Below are 16,817 nucleotides of genomic sequence, written 5' to 3' on the forward strand. Positions count from 1 at the left end.
CCGCTCTCTCTTCCACAGGAGGCTTACACGCCGCCGGTCGTGCTGCCGCCATGGTAAGACTGGAATTTGTGCCGCGATCCAGCGACATCGGAACCAGGGCAGGGAAAGTCTGCTGTCACGGTGCCGAGAACGCCCTGTCCTGGGGGCCTGCAACTTTCCGTGTGGAGTCTTGGATCGCACAGTTGGGAAGGGACACCAAAGACTTCCAGTTGGAGCAGGGCCAGAGGAAGGGTCATTCCCCGGGCTCATGGAAGCTGCTGCTAAAAGCTTGGGCGTCTGTGGAGAACTCCAGCCTCCGCCGTGCAGAGTGTACTTTTGGGAGTGGGCAGACCTACTCCCTCTTACCAAAGATTGTATTTTCCGAAGCTTGAATGCTTCATGTCCCTGCTCTTTGCAGGACTGAGGAGTTTGCTGTGGTGTGAAGAACTAAGGGAGGGGTTTGTCTTTGCACCCTTTATGACAGACTTAACGTTTCTGTTTTGAGGTTGTTCGTTTGCCGTATAGACCTTACAGTTTGTTAGTAGTTCACGATGTCTTTCTCCCCCATACTTTTTCAATCAGTCTCTAGTGATCCCTGAGAAGTTCCAGCACATTTTGCGAGTTCTCAACACCAACATCGATGGGCGGCGGAAAATAGCTTTTGCCATCACTGCCATTAAGGTAAAGTAGGGTAAAGGGTAGAGAATGTAAACGAAAATTGGGATAAGATCTAAGCCATCAGTGAGGCAAGGTTGAGGAGACCTGAGCCCTATCGAGATCTCCTTGGCTACTGGGTTAAGAAAAAAAAAAAATGGTTAAGGGAGCAAGTAATCCCTTAGCACGTTTCTCACAAAACATAAGTAATAAAAGCCCGAGAGTAGTCTAAGGTCAAGTCAAAACATTTCACCTGGGGAGGTGGGGGTAGAAATAGTTGCCTGCGTGAATTCACTAAGATTTTTCTGGACCATCAGCTTGTGAGATCCCTTCTAGGTACCATAATTCTACCTCCTCTTTCCCCACCGCATCTTAACAGTAATCCTTCCTTTGGAATTTTTGTGCCCTTAGAATTGGATAATTGTACATCTTGAGGGGTAAGTAGAAATGCCAGCAGATACCAAGTGTGAAGAAACCCCTAGTTGGGTGTAGGAGAGGTGCCAGCAGGACATGTACTCAGATGCCAGAGTTACTATTGCTTTCCTGTTCGAGTGGGAACCAGTATATGTCTCTTTGGCTTGTTGCAAGAGTCAGTAAATGCAAGCTTGGATATCTCTGTCCATGAACCTAATGAATTCCTGGTCTTCCAGATGGGGACTTTTTTTTTTTCCAGTTAGTATTCGTAATTAGTTTGGAAATGGCTCGATGTCTTTCTTTTCCTACCAGTGTGTGTACACTGCACAGGGGCAGGGCTGGGCCTGTCTTAGTCACAATCTCCAGCTTCTGGTGCATGATGGGTATTCGTGCAGCATCAGGGAATGGATGGTTCCAGGGATACTGACTGTTGCCTGGTTTTGAGGAATTTTAAGGAAGTCGATAAAAATTTTATAGAGGATAAAATTAAAGGAGCCTGTTTATCTTGAGGGAGCATGTATTGGTATTTATCAGAAGGTCAGTTAGTTTAAGCAGTAAGTCTTCTCTTTCATTTATAAAAAGTTTGTCAAATTCCTTTGATTTTTTTTTTTTTATTGTTATTCTGTACTGCAGGGAGCACAGCTTTTATTTCTTCTTAAATGATTTAGAGGGAAATTCCTTCCTTCAGTTAGGCAGTGTAAAATATAGTACCTATTTCGTTTCAGAGACTTGACATGAGGCTTAAGTGAGACAGTGTTTATAAAAGATAAGCAAGGTTAACAGGATGATGTTTCTGCTGGATCTCTCCTGTCTGCCTCTTTGAAATTGACTGGCTTTGTATCTGTTACTTGGGCCAACCTTTGTAGTAAACTTACAACTCAAGGAAAAACAAACTTAACCAATGCATTTTCAGGTACTTAGGAGTCTGTAATAAGAAGTCTAATGGTTTGGAGAGCCAGCAAAAACAGCTAGCTCTTGCCCTGGCGAGAGAAGGAAACTTTGAGGGTGGTCTTTTTTTGAGGATCTGGTATTTGGGGGGGGGGGTTCAAAGATGAAAAAGTGAAACATTCAAAAGTAGAAGAGAATAATTAACCCCATGGATGTATTTAAAAACTAGAAATCTTATTTCCTCTTTATCTCTACCTAGTCTGTAAATTAGAGAGACCCTGATTTCTACTGAATCAACCTGATAATTTGATCCTCCATCACTTTCTTGCATAGAGGCAATGCCATCTGTTTTCATTTCCTAGGGCTAATGTAACAAGTTCCCACAAACTAGGGAGGAAATTATTCTTTCAGCTCTGGAGGCCAAAAGTTCAAAATCAAGGTGTCCACAGGGGCCATACTCCCTCTGAAGGCTCTAAGAATCCTACTTTGCCTCTTCCTGTCATCTGGTGGTTGTCCATAATCCTTGACATTCTTTGGTTTGTAGCATCACTTCAGTCTTTCCTTTGTCCTTTTGTGCCTGTCTCTCCTCTTGTGAGGTTGTCAGTCATTGGATCTGGGGACTACCCTAATCCAGTATAACCTCATTTTACCTGATTATTTCTACAAAGACCTTTCCAAATAGGGTCACATTCTGAGGTTCTAGGTGGACATAAATTGGGGGGCGCTATTCAGCCCAACATGCCATCCTTCACTATCCAGACCGGTTTGTGAGTTCACATGGCAAAGGGGTGCTGGTGTTGATACCATGCCACCAATGTGAGCACTAGTTTCTTTAATACTTAAAATCTATTTTAGTTTTTTTTGTTCTTTAATCAGTTGCCACTATATTAACAAGGATCTTTAGAGATTTTGGGGGGCAGAGTTAGCTCTGGGCACTGACAAAATCAAGTGATCTTGGAAACCTTTGATCATGGGGATACAGTGACTTGCCTGAAGAGTTGTGGTTCCAAGCAACTGAATCCAGTCCCTGATCAGCTTGTTAATTCACAAGACCGGTTTTCTTGCATAAGCTTGGAGAGACAGGCCCCTTGTTTTCCACAATGCAAAAATCTGAAAACACCTGTTGACAGCTACATATGCTGGGCAGTGAGGGAAAAAAACACCCTGCCTTCAAGGGGTTATTATCCATCCCAAGGTTTATATCTAGGAAGGTGGGTGAGGGAAGGGTGATCTGGGGAATTGTAAAACAATTTATTGCAGGTCCTACTTCTGTGGGCTTTTTGAATAATGGTGCTCTAAGGGAATACAAAAAAATCAGATTGAACCCTAATTCCGAAACCTCTCACTTCAGGGTGTGGGTCGAAGATATGCTCATGTGGTGTTGAGGAAAGCAGACATTGACCTCACCAAGAGGGCAGGAGAACTTACGGAGGATGAGGTGAGAGGACAGGGAAGGGGCCGGGGGTTGGGCTTGTCTCGGGAAGGGACCATCTAGATCTGACCATGTCCTGCCTGCCAGGTGGAACGTGTGATCACCATTATGCAGAATCCACGGCAGTACAAGATCCCAGACTGGTTTTTGAACAGACAGAAGGATGTAAAGGATGGAAAATACAGCCAGGTGTGTATTGAGATGGGGGCGGGATTGGCGGAAAGGGGGATCCAAATAGAATTGGGCATAGGAGGTTGGAACAAAACAAACATCTTCACCCTCTCCTCCAAATCCAGGTCCTGGCTAATGGTCTGGACAACAAGCTCCGTGAAGACCTGGAGCGGCTGAAGAAGATTCGGGCCCATAGAGGGCTGCGCCACTTTTGGGGGTGAGTAGGGGTGGAGGTTTCATTTTCTGCCTGCCTCTCTCTAGACTCAGTCCCACCATTATTATTTGTGTTCAGTCTTCCTTTTCCCCCCTAGCCTTTTCTTTGTGCTGTGTATGACCTATGACCCTTCTCTCTTTTTTTACCTGTAGCCTTCGTGTCCGAGGCCAGCACACCAAGACCACTGGCCGCCGAGGCCGTACCGTGGGGGTGTCCAAGAAGAAATAAGTCTGTAGGCCTTGTCTGTTAATAAATAGTTTATATACGTATGGCTTCCTTCTTACTGGTCCTCCATTCTTCTGGTGACACCGATGCTAGTCACCATATGTCTGGCTAGTAGTGATGTCCCACCCTGTGATGTACAGATAACGATAGTGATGGAACAACCAACATATGCAGCCTTGGGGGGTGCCCAGACCCGTATTTACACCAAGGAAGTCTACTGGGGTTGGTGTGCACGGCGGTTGTGGGTAGCTCAGCCTAGCCAGTTCAAGTTGCCGTCAGTTATTTGCAGGTCCTGATGGCCCTGGATTTCTAAAAGATGGGGTCCTATAGTTGGAAAGTTAGGGGCAGGCTGGTACAGAAAAAGTCATTTGGGCTTAACGCAGCAAAGACAAACAGGCACAGATTATTGTGGCCATAAAGGGTGAGGTCCCCCTCCCCGACTTGGAGGCGGAGAGCGCGCGGCGGTTGAGGTGGAAAACGGCAACACGTCAGGCCATGTCCCTGTCCGTCCCGCGCATGCGCCTGCCTGTATTCCGCCCTGTCGCGCTGTTCCGACGCCACTTCCGGCGGGGATGTAAACGCGTAGCTCGTAAGTGGCGGAGAGACCGGCAGCTGGAGGAAGGGGTGCGGCAGCTGGCGGAACAGAGCTTGGGGGCAGCAGGTAACCATCCACACAGGATGCAGCTGCCGTGGTCCCCAGCTGCGCCGCCGCCTCCCCTCTCCCAGGGTGGGCTGGTACTGGCCGCTCGCGCCTCCCGCTGCGTCCGAGGCGTGTCCGGTTAGGCACGAGCCGGTGACCCAGGCCACGGAGAGCTATGCTCTCCAGCCTGTAAGCGTCCTCCTTTCCCTCCAGATCCCCAACTGTGCCACGCCATGCCCCTCAGCCTCTTCCGGCGCTTTCTCCTCGCTGCCCTGCTGGTGGTGATCGTCTGGACCCTCTTCGGGCCCTCGGGGATTGGGGAGGAGCTGCTGAGCCTCTCGCTAGCCTCCCTGCTGCCAGCCCCGGCCTCACCAGGGCCGCCCCTGGCCCTGCCTCGCCTCTTGATCCCCAACCAAGAGGCCTGCGGTGGTCCTGGCGCTCCTCCCTTCCTGCTAATTCTGGTGTGCACGGCCCCGGAGAACCTGAACCAGAGAAACGCCATTCGGGCCTCGTGGGGTGGGCTGCATGAGGCCCGGGGGCTCAGGGTGCAGACGCTCTTCCTGCTGGGAGAGCCCAACAGGCAGCACCCTACCTGGGGCTCCCACGGGAACGACCTGGCGAGGGAATCAGCTGCCCAGGGGGACATCTTGCAGGCGGCCTTCCAGGACTCCTACCGAAACCTCACCCTCAAGACCCTCAGTGGGCTGAACTGGGCTGACAAACATTGCCCCATGGCCCGCTACATTCTCAAGACGGATGATGATGTGTTTGTCAACGTCCCAGAACTGGTGTCAGAGTTGGTCCTGCGAGGAGGCCGTTGGGAGCAATGGGAGAGGGGCACGGAGCCCCAGACAGAGGCTGCGGTCAGAGATGAACAGCCGGAAGGAGGCCAGGCCTCACACAGCAAGGCAGTGCCTCTTCTGTACCTGGGCCGGGTGCACTGGCGGGCAAACCCCTCTCGGACGCTAGGGGGCCGGCACCACGTGTCAGAGGAGCAGTGGCCTCCAACCTGGGGCCCTTTTCCCCCCTATGCCTCGGGCACAGGGTACGTGCTATCAGCTTCTGCTGTGCGGCTCATTTTGAAAGTGGCCAGCGGGGCACCCCCTCTGCCACTGGAAGATGTCTTTGTGGGGGTAAGTGCCCGACGAGGAGGCCTCGCCCCAACCCACTGTGTCAAGCTGGCTGGCGCCACCCATTATCCCCTGGACCGGTGCTGCTATGGGAAGTTCCTGCTGACATCCCACAAGTTGGACCCCTGGAAGATGCAAGAAGCCTGGAAGCTGGTGGGTGGCTCTGCTGGAGAAAGGACTGCACCCTTCTGCTCCTGGCTCCAGGGAGCCCTGGGCATCCTGCGGTGCCGGGTAATGGCCTGGCTTCACAGCTGACAGCACCTGCAGCCAAGGAGAGGTACGAGGAGCTGACAGCCCAGCAGCACCCCTGAGACCTTCTCTTCTCACAGGCCCAAGGCAGGGGCCCTAGCTGGCTGCAGCTGATCGGCTCATGTCGTCTGTCACCAAAGACAGGGATGTAGGAGAACTCTAGGGGCCTGGCCTGCCAGCCCCAAAGATGGTCATAGGAAGGAAAAAAAAAAAGCTGGAGTTGTTCTCTCCAGCCAGGGCAGAAGAGGGGCAAACACCCCTCAATAAACTTGTCTCTCCACCTCTTCGAGTGCAGTGTGGTATTCACTAGGACTCCAGAACACAAACCTGGAGAACCTGCCCAGAGGCTACTAGGCCCTGCCGAACAGAAAGGACATCTCCCGGGACATGGGAGAAAGGACAGCCTCTCTGAGGAAGGCTCTTAAAAGGCAAGGCTAAGGCCATAGCGACCACAAGGTATGGGGCAGGGATAAAGGCAGACACTGTGACCCCTGATCCTAGAATAGCCCCATGCTGGGCAAGGGGGAGGGGAATAGGTCCACAGGATGATTCAGACACATCATCCAAAAAAATCACTTTCCTCTTTATTACCAACCCACCCGAAGAGCGAGGTGTCTACCTCCAACTGAGAAAGGGTGCACATTGCCCCCTCGTTCCAGGGGACAGTCATTTCCCTACTGGTGATCTTGGGGAAAGACTGTTCCCAGGGCACCCTAGAACCTGGCTCAGTGCACGAATCTGTCCAGGGCAGATGGCCGGGCCCTTGAGGGCTTGGCCTTCTTTTGCTTGTGCTGCTGCTGCTCAAGGCTCTGCCGGACCTTGTCCTGGGGACAGGAGAGGGAGAGAGGACATGAGCAAAGTGCTAAGTGGCAGGCTGGCCAGCAGTCCAGGTAGGAGGGTATGGCTGTGGGAGTGCTCATTTACCCTGTGGTCCTCGTCCATGACCTTCCTCTTCCTCTTCACCAGGCTTGCTGTAGAGCTGCGGCCCTTCTGCTTTGGCTTTGGCTGGAAGGGAGTCTTAGCTTCGGGGTCATAGCCCTGAGGAAGGGGACAGGAGCATAATCTGTTACAGCCTCAGAGTCAGGGCACGAGGAGCACCCACCTGCTGTGCCACACCTCTGGGGCAGGCCCGTGGTGGGCAGAGATGTGGGGGTGAGGAAGGGCCTGGGCACTCGGCCTGCTCCATACCAGCCTCTCTATCCGCTCCTTCTTTGCCTGCTCCAAAGAGATGACATCCACCTCCGCCAGGGCCCGTGGGTCCAGACAAATAAGCTCTGCAGGTACCTGGGAGTGTCACACAAGGACAGGAATGGGCAAGGAGCCACAGGAGGCTGGCACCAAAGAGAAGCCAGGGAGGCTGCTGAAGCCCTCTTCCCAAGATCCCCCAGCATAAGAGCTCTGGGGAGCTTTCCCCACCCCAGCCCCACACATAGACACCTTCTCCGGCGGGGAGAACCTCACCTTCTCCAGCAGGGCCTTCACCTCCCACTCCTGGCGCTGTTTCCGGCTCCTGTACGGGTTACTCTCCAGGCCGTCAAAGTTGGGCTCAGCAGCCCCTGGAGGGAGTGAGGAGCATGGAGCCATAAGGAAGAAGCCAGGCCAGCGGCTCCAGCCTGGCCAAGCCCTGCGCTCCTGGCTGTCTCAGGCCACCCTAGCGTGCAGCCAGAGTTGATCCACTTCAAGCCCCATCCCTGGCCCACTCACCAGGGACCAGCATGCTGGTGATGCCCCCACTGTGGCCCACCCCTAGCACATCTTCAAAGGGGCAGAACTGAAGGCCATGCACAGGGCCTGAGAGCCGGTGGGTGAGGTAGGGCTGCTCAAGGGAGGGTGGGCCGGCCTGGCCCTGCCCTGCCCAGATGTTGACGACATCGCCCATTCCCGCAACCAGCAGTCCCCTCTGGGAGAAGGCCAGGTGCCCTGCTCCCTGGGGCAGGGTCCGAGCACTCAGAGGCTGGAATGTCCCTCGCAAGTCAAAGATCTTCAGCTGGTGGTCCAGGCCAGAGGTGGCCATGTACCTGGGGGGGAAGGACGATCAATTAAGCTGTCAGTAAATGGGTTTACTAAGCAGGCCTGTGCCCAAGTCCAGCTGAGGAGAAAAAGACTAACGATAACAACTGCTGCCGTCACGCTAACGCTCCACGGGCATCCTCTCAGTTAAGCCTCACACGGTTCTGTACTATTTTTATTTCCCTTTTACAGGTGAGGAGCAGAAGCTCAGAGAAAGGAAATCTGGGTTAGTGAATGGTCGGACTGGGATTCAAGTCAGGCCTGTTTCTCTAGTGTCTGCATCTTATCTGCTCACACCACACTCCCTACCGAAACACGAGGCCAAGGGAGCAAGCACACCTACGACAGGCTGTACCTAAATGTGACGTCCCCTGCGTAGACGCGCAGCAAAGGAAAAGAGCATCTGCAGTGGTCAGGAAGGGCTTCGTGGGCAAGGCGGGATTTGAGCCATTCTAGGTACTTCTCAAGAAAGCATGATAAACAGACACAGCAGGTACAAATGTATTAACACGTGCTATCATGAGACGGAAGCAGAGGTTTGTTTTCAGTGAGATGAGGTGAGGTTTTTCAGGATTGCTGGGAAAGATGGTCAGGAAAATCAGGAGGGGAGAAATTGTAGGGTCTTTTTAAAGTCAGACTGAGGACCCACAGCTCGTTATCCCAACACTGCTCTCTGGCAGTGACTAATCACAAGCTGAAGACTGCATGGACTCGAGCAAACCTACTTAGGAAGCAGGGGAGTAACGCGCCGGAGGGCTGGGCCCTGCCCCTCTCTGCTTCCCCTGGAAGGAGGAAGGCAAGGGTGGTAACCATATCCTCTCAGGGAACCGTGCGCTGCATAAGCTGTTAACTTTCAGATGCTGGAGTTTCTTTCTATGTTCAAGTTTTTCCTCAGAGAGGGAGGCTGAAGGGGGACCATCCTGGCAGGGGAGATATGTTTGCCAAGCGGCCAAGGACTTCGAGACTTGCCCTGGTGATGGAGCCCATGAGAGGTCCAGCTGGGTACTTCTCCTGACAAGATAATCAGGGCCTCAGCCCCACCACAGGGGGCTATTAATGCAAACCAGGAATTGCAGGTGGCTCCTAGGACATGGGGTCACACCCTTCAGTGAAGCAACAACTCAAGGGCACATGCTGGCTCCTCTCCCCTACACCCACCCACCTATGGGACCCCCTGGGTCAATGCCAGCCTAGCAGCCAGACAGCCATCTAGGCCGCATCACTGTACTACTGAACTTGCAGGAAGCAGTTCAGCTTTGAGAGGCCAATCCAGTCCTAACGCAAGCTTCCAGAAAGCCTCTTGAGGATGGTCAGCTTCATCTCTGGAGCCCCCTTGGCCTGTGTGAAGACCTCCTGAGGAGAACCAGAGAAAAGTGAGGATGGGCCTAAGATCAAGGACCAGAGCTGTTCAGCATCAAGGTGTTGACTAGACCCCAGGCCTCAGTGAACTAGTGACTAAGCCCGAAGCACAGGTGAGCAGTGGCTGACCCGGGTGGCCCGGGAAGGGCAAGCTACACCGTAGGCCTAGTGGCCCACAGAGGGACAAAGCCTCAGGCAGACCTCCCCACTCTCCAAGAGCCAGGCTGGCAGGCTGGAGGCTTTCATAAGTTGGTGACCACCAGGCTTTTCCTTTTCCAGGCATTTGCTTACTGATTTTCCTTAAAACAACTTAAAAATAGATTATGTAGTCTATACTTAATGTAGAAGATTCCTGAGCAGCAGTGTAAAAGGAGGAAAGCAGCCTGTGGGAAAGGTAATTCTGAGAAGAGTGCCAGGACAAGCAAGGAAGAGCCAGAGGCTGGAAATGGCTGTATCACTCAGGCCCACGGGAGACAGCAAGGATGGAGACAGCTCTGGGAGGGACCCCTGGGGAAATGCAGCCAAGACTTCACAGGTAGTCATGATGCCACCAAAGTGTCAGAGCCGGGGGACCCAGAAGGCACTCAGGAAATTTTGGTTCCTGCTATTCCTGTTGGCCAAAGAACATGAGGACTATGTATAGCTACAGGAGTCAAAGAAGTCCAATTCTGGGGGATGAAAATTCTGGGAGAACGGGAGCAGGCAAGGAGGAACTCTGGGAGTAAGGCGACCTATTCAGTTTGGTCACACTGAGTCTGGGATGACAGAAGACAACTGAGTAGAGACTAAATGCATCACCTGGCTTCATTCCCATAAACCACGGCCACCTGTTTTGTACCTGAAGTGTAACTGGAACACCACACCAGGGCAGGCTCAACAATTCATCCCTATGTCCCCAGGACCTCAGCACAGAGCCCCACCCACAGCAGGTGCCCCGATGAAAGGAATTAGAGGAAAGTACAAGTCAGAAAGCACAGCTGTGGAAGACACAGATGCTCCCTCGGGAACAGCAGGAATCCGAGGCAGACACACCACCCCGCCCCTCACATCACCAGCCAGACCTGAAGAGAATGATCATCTTGATGACAACAACGATATGACAGTAGTGCTCCCCATCTGCTGCGCGCTGTGCTAAACTCTGTATATGCCTTAACTAGTTTTCAATCTGCCACAGCTTTATGAGGACTTTAGACCAGGGCTTGGTGAACTATCCCCATGGGCCAAATCTGCCCACCATCTATTTCTGTACAGCCCATAAGCCTAGAATGGTTTCTACATTTTTAGGTGGTTGGGAAAAAAAAAAAACAAAAGAAGAATATTTAGAGACGTGAAAATTAAATGAAATTCAAATTCAGGTGTCCACGAATAAAGTTTTTTGTTGTTTTATTTGTTTGTTTTTTGAGACAGGGTCTTGCTCTCTTGCCCGGGCTAGAGTGCGGTGGCGTCATCATAGCTCACAGCAACCTCAAACTCCTGGGTTCAAGCCATCTTCCTGCCTTGGTCCCAAGTAGCTGGGACTACAGGCACGCGCCACCCCACCCAGCTGACTTTTCTATTGTTTGTGGCGTCAGGGTCTCGCTATGGTATAGCTCAGGCTGGTCTCAAACTCCTGGCCTCAAGTGATGCACCTGCCTTGCCTCCCAAAGTGCCAGGATTACAGGCATGAGCCACCGCATCCAGCCCACAAATGAAGTTTTACTGGAACATACCCACACTCAATGCACTTAAACTGTGGCTGCTTTTGCTCTGTCACACCACAGTCAAAGGACCAAGATGGAGACTATGGCATCTCAATTTGCCCTGCTGCTCAGTGTACGCTACAAGTCACAGTGACACAGTTATAACCTGATAGCATTTCAAGCATCTCACATACCACCTACATCATCACCGGTGTGGAAAGATATTTTCAAAGATGAAATATGTAAAATCTCTCTACAGATCAGCATTAACGTGAATATTTGCAATCAAATTGGATGATTTAGAATACCAAGTTTGAACCTCAAAGCAAAATGTTTTCCTCAAAAAGAGGAATTCAGTTCTTCCCATTAGTAAACCTGTATTACAAGAATATCATATTCAATTCTTATATTTTTAATTTCATTGCTTAAAACTTAATGATAGGCCGGCCCAGTGGCTCACGCCTGTAATCCTAGCACTCTGGGAAGCCGAGGCGGGTGGATCACTTAAGATCAGGAGTTCAAGACCAGCCTGAGCAAGAGCGAGACCCCGTCTCTACTAAAAAATAGAAAGAAATTATCTGGACAACTAAAAATATATAGAAAAAATTAGCCGGGCATGGTGGTGCGTGCCTGTAGTCCCAGCGACTTGGGAGGCTGAGGCAGAAGGATTGCTTAAGCCCAGGAGTTTGAGGTTGCTGTGAGCTAGGCTGATGCCAGGGCACTCTAGCCAGGGCAAAAGACCAAGACTCTGTCTCAAAAAAAAAAAAAAAAACTTAATGATAATTTGTTTTCTCAGTCATTATTTAAGTACCTATATAATACCCTCAGTTTTTGCCTCTTGGCCAGCAAGACCTCAAACATTTACTGTCTGGCTCTTTGCAGAGAAAGTCTGCAGACCTTTGAGCTAGACCCTCATGTCACCACACTAAGAGTGAGGAAACCGTGGCACACAGAGATTATCGATGTGCCCACACTTACATGGCTGGACAGTGGTAACAGTGAGATTTAAACCCAGGTAGCCTGGCTGCAGAGTCTGTGCTCCTAATGGCACACTGCCTTCCATACCTTTCTGCCCAGCTGTGACACCCAACACCTCATCCCTAAACAAGTGACTTACGTGCCTGTAGAATCCACTGCCACAGCGCGTACCCCACCACGGTGACAGAGAATCTTTGCCAGCGGTTCCTTCATAGCTGGACTCCACAAAGACACAGTGCCTGGAAGTAATTAAGAGAAGAACTAAAGTTATCAACACAAACCTAACCCTGAGGTTATTAAACCTGGTAAAGATGGGGACTCAAGACCAAGAGATAACAAAAGAGGGAAACAAAAGGATAACTTTAAGGCATGTATGAAGTACAAATTGTAGAAGAAAAGCAAGTCAGGATGGTCAGGGAGTCCAAGCCAAGCCAGCGACTGACCATTGCTGTGTCCAAGATGGATAACGGCATTGTAAGGGTTCCAAGTCATGACGTCGAGCCGTCCAGCCCGAGCATTCAGAGCGGCCACAATCTTCCCCACCGATACATCCAGGTAAGTCAGAAACCCTGTCTCTGACTGAGAGAGAGAGAGAGAGAGAGAGAGAGAGAGGGAATGACTGGGTCCTGACTGCCCTGTCTTCTCTCTACTGGGGTCCTTCAGGAGAAGTGGTCTTCCCAAGGGCTGCCACCCAGTCCCTGTGCTTCACAGCCACTCACAGCTGTGGCCAGGAGGAAGTGGAAAGGCAGGAACTCAAGCCGTGTTACTCGATCACAGCGGCGGATGCAGTGGAGCTCAATGCCCTGGTTGTCATAGATGTGAAGCCAGCGGTTCTGAGCGACAGCAAGCAGCGCCTCAGAATGGAGAAACCTGCGGGGAGAGGAGTGGTGGTTCAATGGGAGATAGGGTCATGGGCTGTCATTCAACGAAGGATGGGCTATCTCACCCCCACTGACCACTGACCGGATGTCCCGCACTGTCTCCATGACGTTGATCTCACACATAAGCCTCTTTGTCACCCAGTCAAGGGCAGCCACATGACCCCGACGCCCTCCAAAAGCCAGGTGCCTGTTGGGGGTGAGGGACAGGCAAGGTGTTATCACAGGGGAACACCCTGACTCAAACTGAGGTCTGCCCCACACCAGCCCCTCCTCTCCACGTGGGAGGAGAGCTGTGCTGTAGATGCTAACCCTCACATCTAAGCAAATCGCAGGACCCTCCCCGCATCAACCCACCAAAGGTATTCTGGGTATGACTGAGGTGGGTATGGCTGAAGTGGTTGAGAAAACACAACCACATTTTAGTTCAAGAGTCACTGGAATACAAGCTTTACCTCCCAGTTCGAGAGTAGTTCAGTCTATAGGGTCCAAACTGCCGCAGATTCAAGTCAAAGTGCTGGGAAAGAGAAGAGTGAGGAAAAAAAAAAAAAATCAAGAAAGAATGAATTCTCTTCAGTAATTCTCTCTTCTAGTCCCCATTTCTCTCTTGCCCTGCACCATGAATCAACCCTCCTCAGGCTCACCTTGGCTGCGCTTGCAATGTCCACAGCCTCCACGATGTCAGCCTGGAGTATCTTTGCTGTGTCTTCCCCATCCTCTCCTTCCAAAAACCTGCAAGTGAAGGTCAGGATGGCAGTAAAGCTTCCCATATGAAGTGGGAAAACGAGAAAAGACAGTCCTGTAAAGCAAGGACTAGGGAGGCCCAGATTAGGGTACATTTACCCAGGTTCCTCAGCAAGCAGTAGCTGAGAACGAGCAGCTTTGACACTTGTTTCTTCTTCCTCAGCTTCAGCCACCTCAAGTCTATTTCGGGTTTTGGACTTCGAATGTGGTAGCTGTAAAATTGTTGGATCAAAGGAGAGCCACCTGGTCAAGACTCTATCCAGCTCACCCAGACACTCCCTGCCTTCAACCCTGCTCCACTCTCCGACTGGACCTCACCTTTTTGGATTTGTCAATGCGACAGAACTTCTGTACCACCTCCACAGGCACGGGAGCGGGGCCTGGGAATGGGTCCTGGGCCTGGGGCAGGGAAGAGGCAATTAGCAAACAGGCTCGTGTAGACCCCTAACCCTCTCACTCTCAAAGAACAAGGCGACGTGCCCTGCCACCCATCAGGTCCCAAGCTCACCCCAGATAAGCTCCGCTGGGGCTCTGGATTCCTTCGTTTTCTGAGTTTCTTCGGGACCTGCGGCTTCTTAGAGATCCGAGACTTCTTTAGGATGTGAGTGGTCTTTGGCCTCTGGGGGCGGAGCTCCTGATTCCTCTTCTTGTTACGAGGGGGCCCTGGAGAGGCTCGGGCTGTGGTCGGAGCGGTCTCTTCCTCCCAATATCGCCGCGGTTTCTACGGGAAGACCGGGCACTCTGATACTCCTGCCCACGCTCCGCCCCCCGAACCTGCAGGTAAAAACTTCCTTTCCCTAGGACATGGAAATCTTAGGAGGTCAAAAATATAAAAAACAAACAAACAAACAAAACTTCCTTTCCCACCCAGGAAGGCCTCTACCTTCCTCTTGGCCTGAAGTTTGTCCTTCTTGGGTGGGACACCCCTGCCTGGCTTGGGGGCTCTCTCCATCTCGCCCTCCCGAACCCCAATCCACGTGGAAAACTCCTCTCAGCTGTCCCACAGCGGCCTTAGAAACTCCCGGAAGTCCTCTGACCCTCATCCAATGAGCACTGTACCAAGTCTGAAGCCTTCTAGGCGCCATCTTGAGTGAGGGCATGCTCTCCTTTGAAGGGCGGGGCAGGTCTTGTCACCGCCCCCGCGAGCGGCAGTTTATGCCCTAGTATTAGTAAAAAGGCAGGTTTGGGGCCAGAGCCCAAGTAACGGTGCGGTTTATTTTTCCGGATTAGCTTCCCCATCTTGCCTAAACATTTCTGAGTCCCATCTTTTTAGCAGAACGCCACTCATTAAACATGCGAGAACTACATTCCCGGCCTGTGTCAGAAGGCAGCTTCCGGCCATCTTTTCCCAGCATTCCTTGTTTACTTCCGGGTTTGTTAATACCGAGGGGAGAACGTGGGTAGGTTAGGGTTTCGGTTGGGAGGGCTGGGGTCTCGAGTTTCGCCCTCCACCCCCTACGGCCAGAGTACAGTCGATATCCAGAACCCGGAGAGGCTGCGGTGCCCCGAGGGACTGCCTCTCAAGAGTGCTGTCATTTCTGCAGGCCAGGCCAGAAAGGGGAGCTCAGAGACCTTCCAGAGAGTGAGACCCAGCGGCTGTCTCCCGCTCCCCGCAGGCTTTTATCCCGGCCATGGCTGAACTGATCCAGAAGAAGCTGCAGGGAGAAGTGGAGAAATATCAACAGCTACAGAAGGGTAAGGAAGCAGGGTCGGTGTGACCTCGCCCCAATCCACTCACAACCCAGAGTCATACCAAGATAAGGTTTTCGGCCCCATCCGGGCCCCCGCATGCAGCTACTTTCCCTCCTCAAGACTCTTCTCTACCCACTGACCCGCTGCCCCGATCCTTGTCTACTTTCTCAGATCCATTTTCTTCTAACTGGGGTTGTGGGTGTCGGTGGCATATTTGATGTTTCTAATCATGTCTTTCCTCCTACTCCCAGACTTGAGTAAATCCATGTCAGGGAGGCAGAAGCTTGAGGCACAACTAACAGAAAATAATATCGTGAAGGAGGTGAGGGACTGGGATGTGTGGGGCGAGGAGGGACCTGTACCAGCCTTGGTTCTGATCATATACGTCCTGCCCCTCCATCAGGAACTGGCCCTGCTGGATGGGTCCAACGTGGTCTTTAAACTTCTGGGTCCTGTGCTGGTCAAACAGGAGCTGGGGGAGGCTCGGGCCACAGTGGGGAAGAGGCTGGAGTATATCACAGCTGAAATGTGAGTCTCTGTTCTGCCACCCTGTGCTGCAACTGACACCACTGGAGTACAGGTGTTGAGGACCGATTGCAGAGTAGCTCTCCATAGTTAGTCCCCAGTTGTCCAGTTCCTCCAACCCCTTCCTTCCCTTTTAATCCCCCCTCTCCTCCCTCCCCTAGATCTAAAGTTTTCTACCAATCTCATTCTTGCCTTCAGCACCCTCAATAATTCCCATGAATTTCTCCTTTTCTGATTCTTTGTCTCCCTTGTTTCTCCTCAGTAAGAGATACGAATCCCAGCTCCGGGACCTTGAGCGGCAGTCAGAGCAACAGAGGGAAACCCTTGCTCAGCTGCAGCAGGAGTTCCAGCGGGCCCAGGCGGCAAAGGCAGGGGTTCCTGGGAAGGCCTGACCCCATGGAGGGGGGGAGGGGAGGGAATAAGGCAGCTCTAGGATCTATACTGTAGCTAATAAAATGTAAAAATACCTGGCTTGTTTTCTGACCAGCCACTTCTGTCATAATTGTCTCCCCCCATTTCCCCAGTCCCTTCCACCTTATACATATTCCACCTGTGTTACTCCCCTCAGGTCCAGACTCTTGCAGCTGGAATCTCTCCGTGGCAGGGTAATCCTTCTTTCTTGAAACTAAAATCTTAAATGTCTCAAACCTGCTTCTTGCCTATACATAGAACCCTTAACTCTCCCTTGTCTTGGTTGGCATGATCCTTTAGGAAACGTGAGAAGGACATTTACAGCATATTGTTAGGAATGTCAGGTTAATTGAAGAACTCACAATTCTCTAACCTGAGACCCCAGAATAAAATATGGTTACTCTTCTTGCTATGAATACTTGTCATCTTCCACATAGCCCTGAAATCTCTTTTCAGTTCTTTTTAGCCTCTGACTTGTTAGAATTTGTTTGAATGCAGCTTAAACTGATTTAAAATTCTAGCCTGTAACACTCTATGATGTTGGT

At 51.5% G+C, this 16,817-nt stretch overlaps 4 protein-coding genes across 5 annotated transcripts; 3 read left to right on the forward strand and 1 right to left on the reverse strand.

Annotated features, from left to right (window-relative positions):
• The first annotated feature begins 5 nt into the window (after window positions 1–5).
• Window positions 6–4,018, forward strand: RPS18 (ribosomal protein S18). The gene is made up of 6 exons (XM_069487884.1): window positions 6–53; window positions 562–660; window positions 3,287–3,373; window positions 3,455–3,556; window positions 3,664–3,755; window positions 3,905–4,018. Exons 1-6 carry the CDS (start codon window positions 51–53, stop codon window positions 3,978–3,980), a joined length of 459 nt encoding a protein of 152 aa, XP_069343985.1. The 5' UTR covers window positions 6–50; the 3' UTR covers window positions 3,981–4,018.
• A 577-nt stretch (window positions 4,019–4,595) lies between these two features.
• On the forward strand, window positions 4,596–6,262 carry B3GALT4 (beta-1,3-galactosyltransferase 4). Its single transcript, XM_069488051.1, has one exon. It carries the CDS (start codon window positions 4,851–4,853, stop codon window positions 6,000–6,002), a length of 1,152 nt encoding a protein of 383 aa, XP_069344152.1. The 5' UTR covers window positions 4,596–4,850; the 3' UTR covers window positions 6,003–6,262.
• A 300-nt stretch (window positions 6,263–6,562) lies between these two features.
• Window positions 6,563–14,665, reverse strand: WDR46 (WD repeat domain 46). Of its 2 annotated transcripts, none has more exons than XM_069489216.1 (15): window positions 14,528–14,665; window positions 14,153–14,365; window positions 13,963–14,043; window positions 13,744–13,856; window positions 13,545–13,632; window positions 13,356–13,417; window positions 12,986–13,090; window positions 12,742–12,892; window positions 12,466–12,601; window positions 12,162–12,261; window positions 7,701–8,014; window positions 7,458–7,552; window positions 7,185–7,280; window positions 6,921–7,034; window positions 6,563–6,820 (listed from the first exon to the last, which is right to left on the reverse strand). In XM_069489216.1, exons 1-15 carry the CDS (start codon window positions 14,594–14,596, stop codon window positions 6,722–6,724), a joined length of 1,836 nt encoding a protein of 611 aa, XP_069345317.1. In that variant the 5' UTR covers window positions 14,597–14,665; the 3' UTR covers window positions 6,563–6,721. The 2 variants fall into 2 exon arrangements, with proteins under 2 accessions (XP_069345317.1, XP_069345318.1); XM_069489217.1 differs by having other exon boundaries at window positions 6,567–6,820; window positions 14,153–14,200; window positions 14,528–14,638.
• Window positions 14,666–15,013: 348 nt separating this feature from the next.
• PFDN6 (prefoldin subunit 6) lies at window positions 15,014–16,332 on the forward strand. The gene is made up of 5 exons (XM_069488178.1): window positions 15,014–15,044; window positions 15,189–15,339; window positions 15,588–15,658; window positions 15,740–15,864; window positions 16,124–16,332. Exons 2-5 carry the CDS (start codon window positions 15,276–15,278, stop codon window positions 16,251–16,253), a joined length of 390 nt encoding a protein of 129 aa, XP_069344279.1. The 5' UTR covers window positions 15,014–15,044; window positions 15,189–15,275; the 3' UTR covers window positions 16,254–16,332.
• Window positions 16,333–16,817: the final 485 nt, after the last annotated feature.

Source organism: Eulemur rufifrons, chromosome 15 (assembly GCF_041146395.1).
Source record: "Eulemur rufifrons isolate Redbay chromosome 15, OSU_ERuf_1, whole genome shotgun sequence".
NCBI classification, from domain to species: domain Eukaryota; kingdom Metazoa; phylum Chordata; class Mammalia; order Primates; family Lemuridae; genus Eulemur; species Eulemur rufifrons.

Coding starts and splice junctions, on each gene's coding strand:
- RPS18 (XM_069487884.1), top strand. Junction 661..3,286: donor TTGCCATCACTGCCATTAAG/GTAAAGTAGGGT, acceptor CTCTCACTTCAG/GGTGTGGGTCGAAGATATGC. Junction 3,756..3,904: donor GGGCTGCGCCACTTTTGGGG/GTGAGTAGGGGT, acceptor TTTTACCTGTAG/CCTTCGTGTCCGAGGCCAGC.
- PFDN6 (XM_069488178.1), top strand. CDS start 15,276: ATGGCTGAACTGATCCAGAAGAAGCTGCAGGGAGAAGTGGAGAAATAT. Junction 15,340..15,587: donor ATATCAACAGCTACAGAAGG/GTAAGGAAGCAG, acceptor TCCTACTCCCAG/ACTTGAGTAAATCCATGTCA. Junction 15,865..16,123: donor GAGTATATCACAGCTGAAAT/GTGAGTCTCTGT, acceptor GTTTCTCCTCAG/TAAGAGATACGAATCCCAGC.
- B3GALT4 (XM_069488051.1), top strand. CDS start 4,851: ATGCCCCTCAGCCTCTTCCGGCGCTTTCTCCTCGCTGCCCTGCTGGTG.
- WDR46 (XM_069489216.1), bottom strand. CDS start 14,596: ATGGAGAGAGCCCCCAAGCCAGGCAGGGGTGTCCCACCCAAGAAGGAC. Junction 7,553..7,700: donor CACCAGCATGCTGGTCCCTG/GTGAGTGGGCCA, acceptor CACTCCCTCCAG/GGGCTGCTGAGCCCAACTTT. Junction 7,035..7,184: donor AGGAGCGGATAGAGAGGCTG/GTATGGAGCAGG, acceptor CCCCTTCCTCAG/GGCTATGACCCCGAAGCTAA.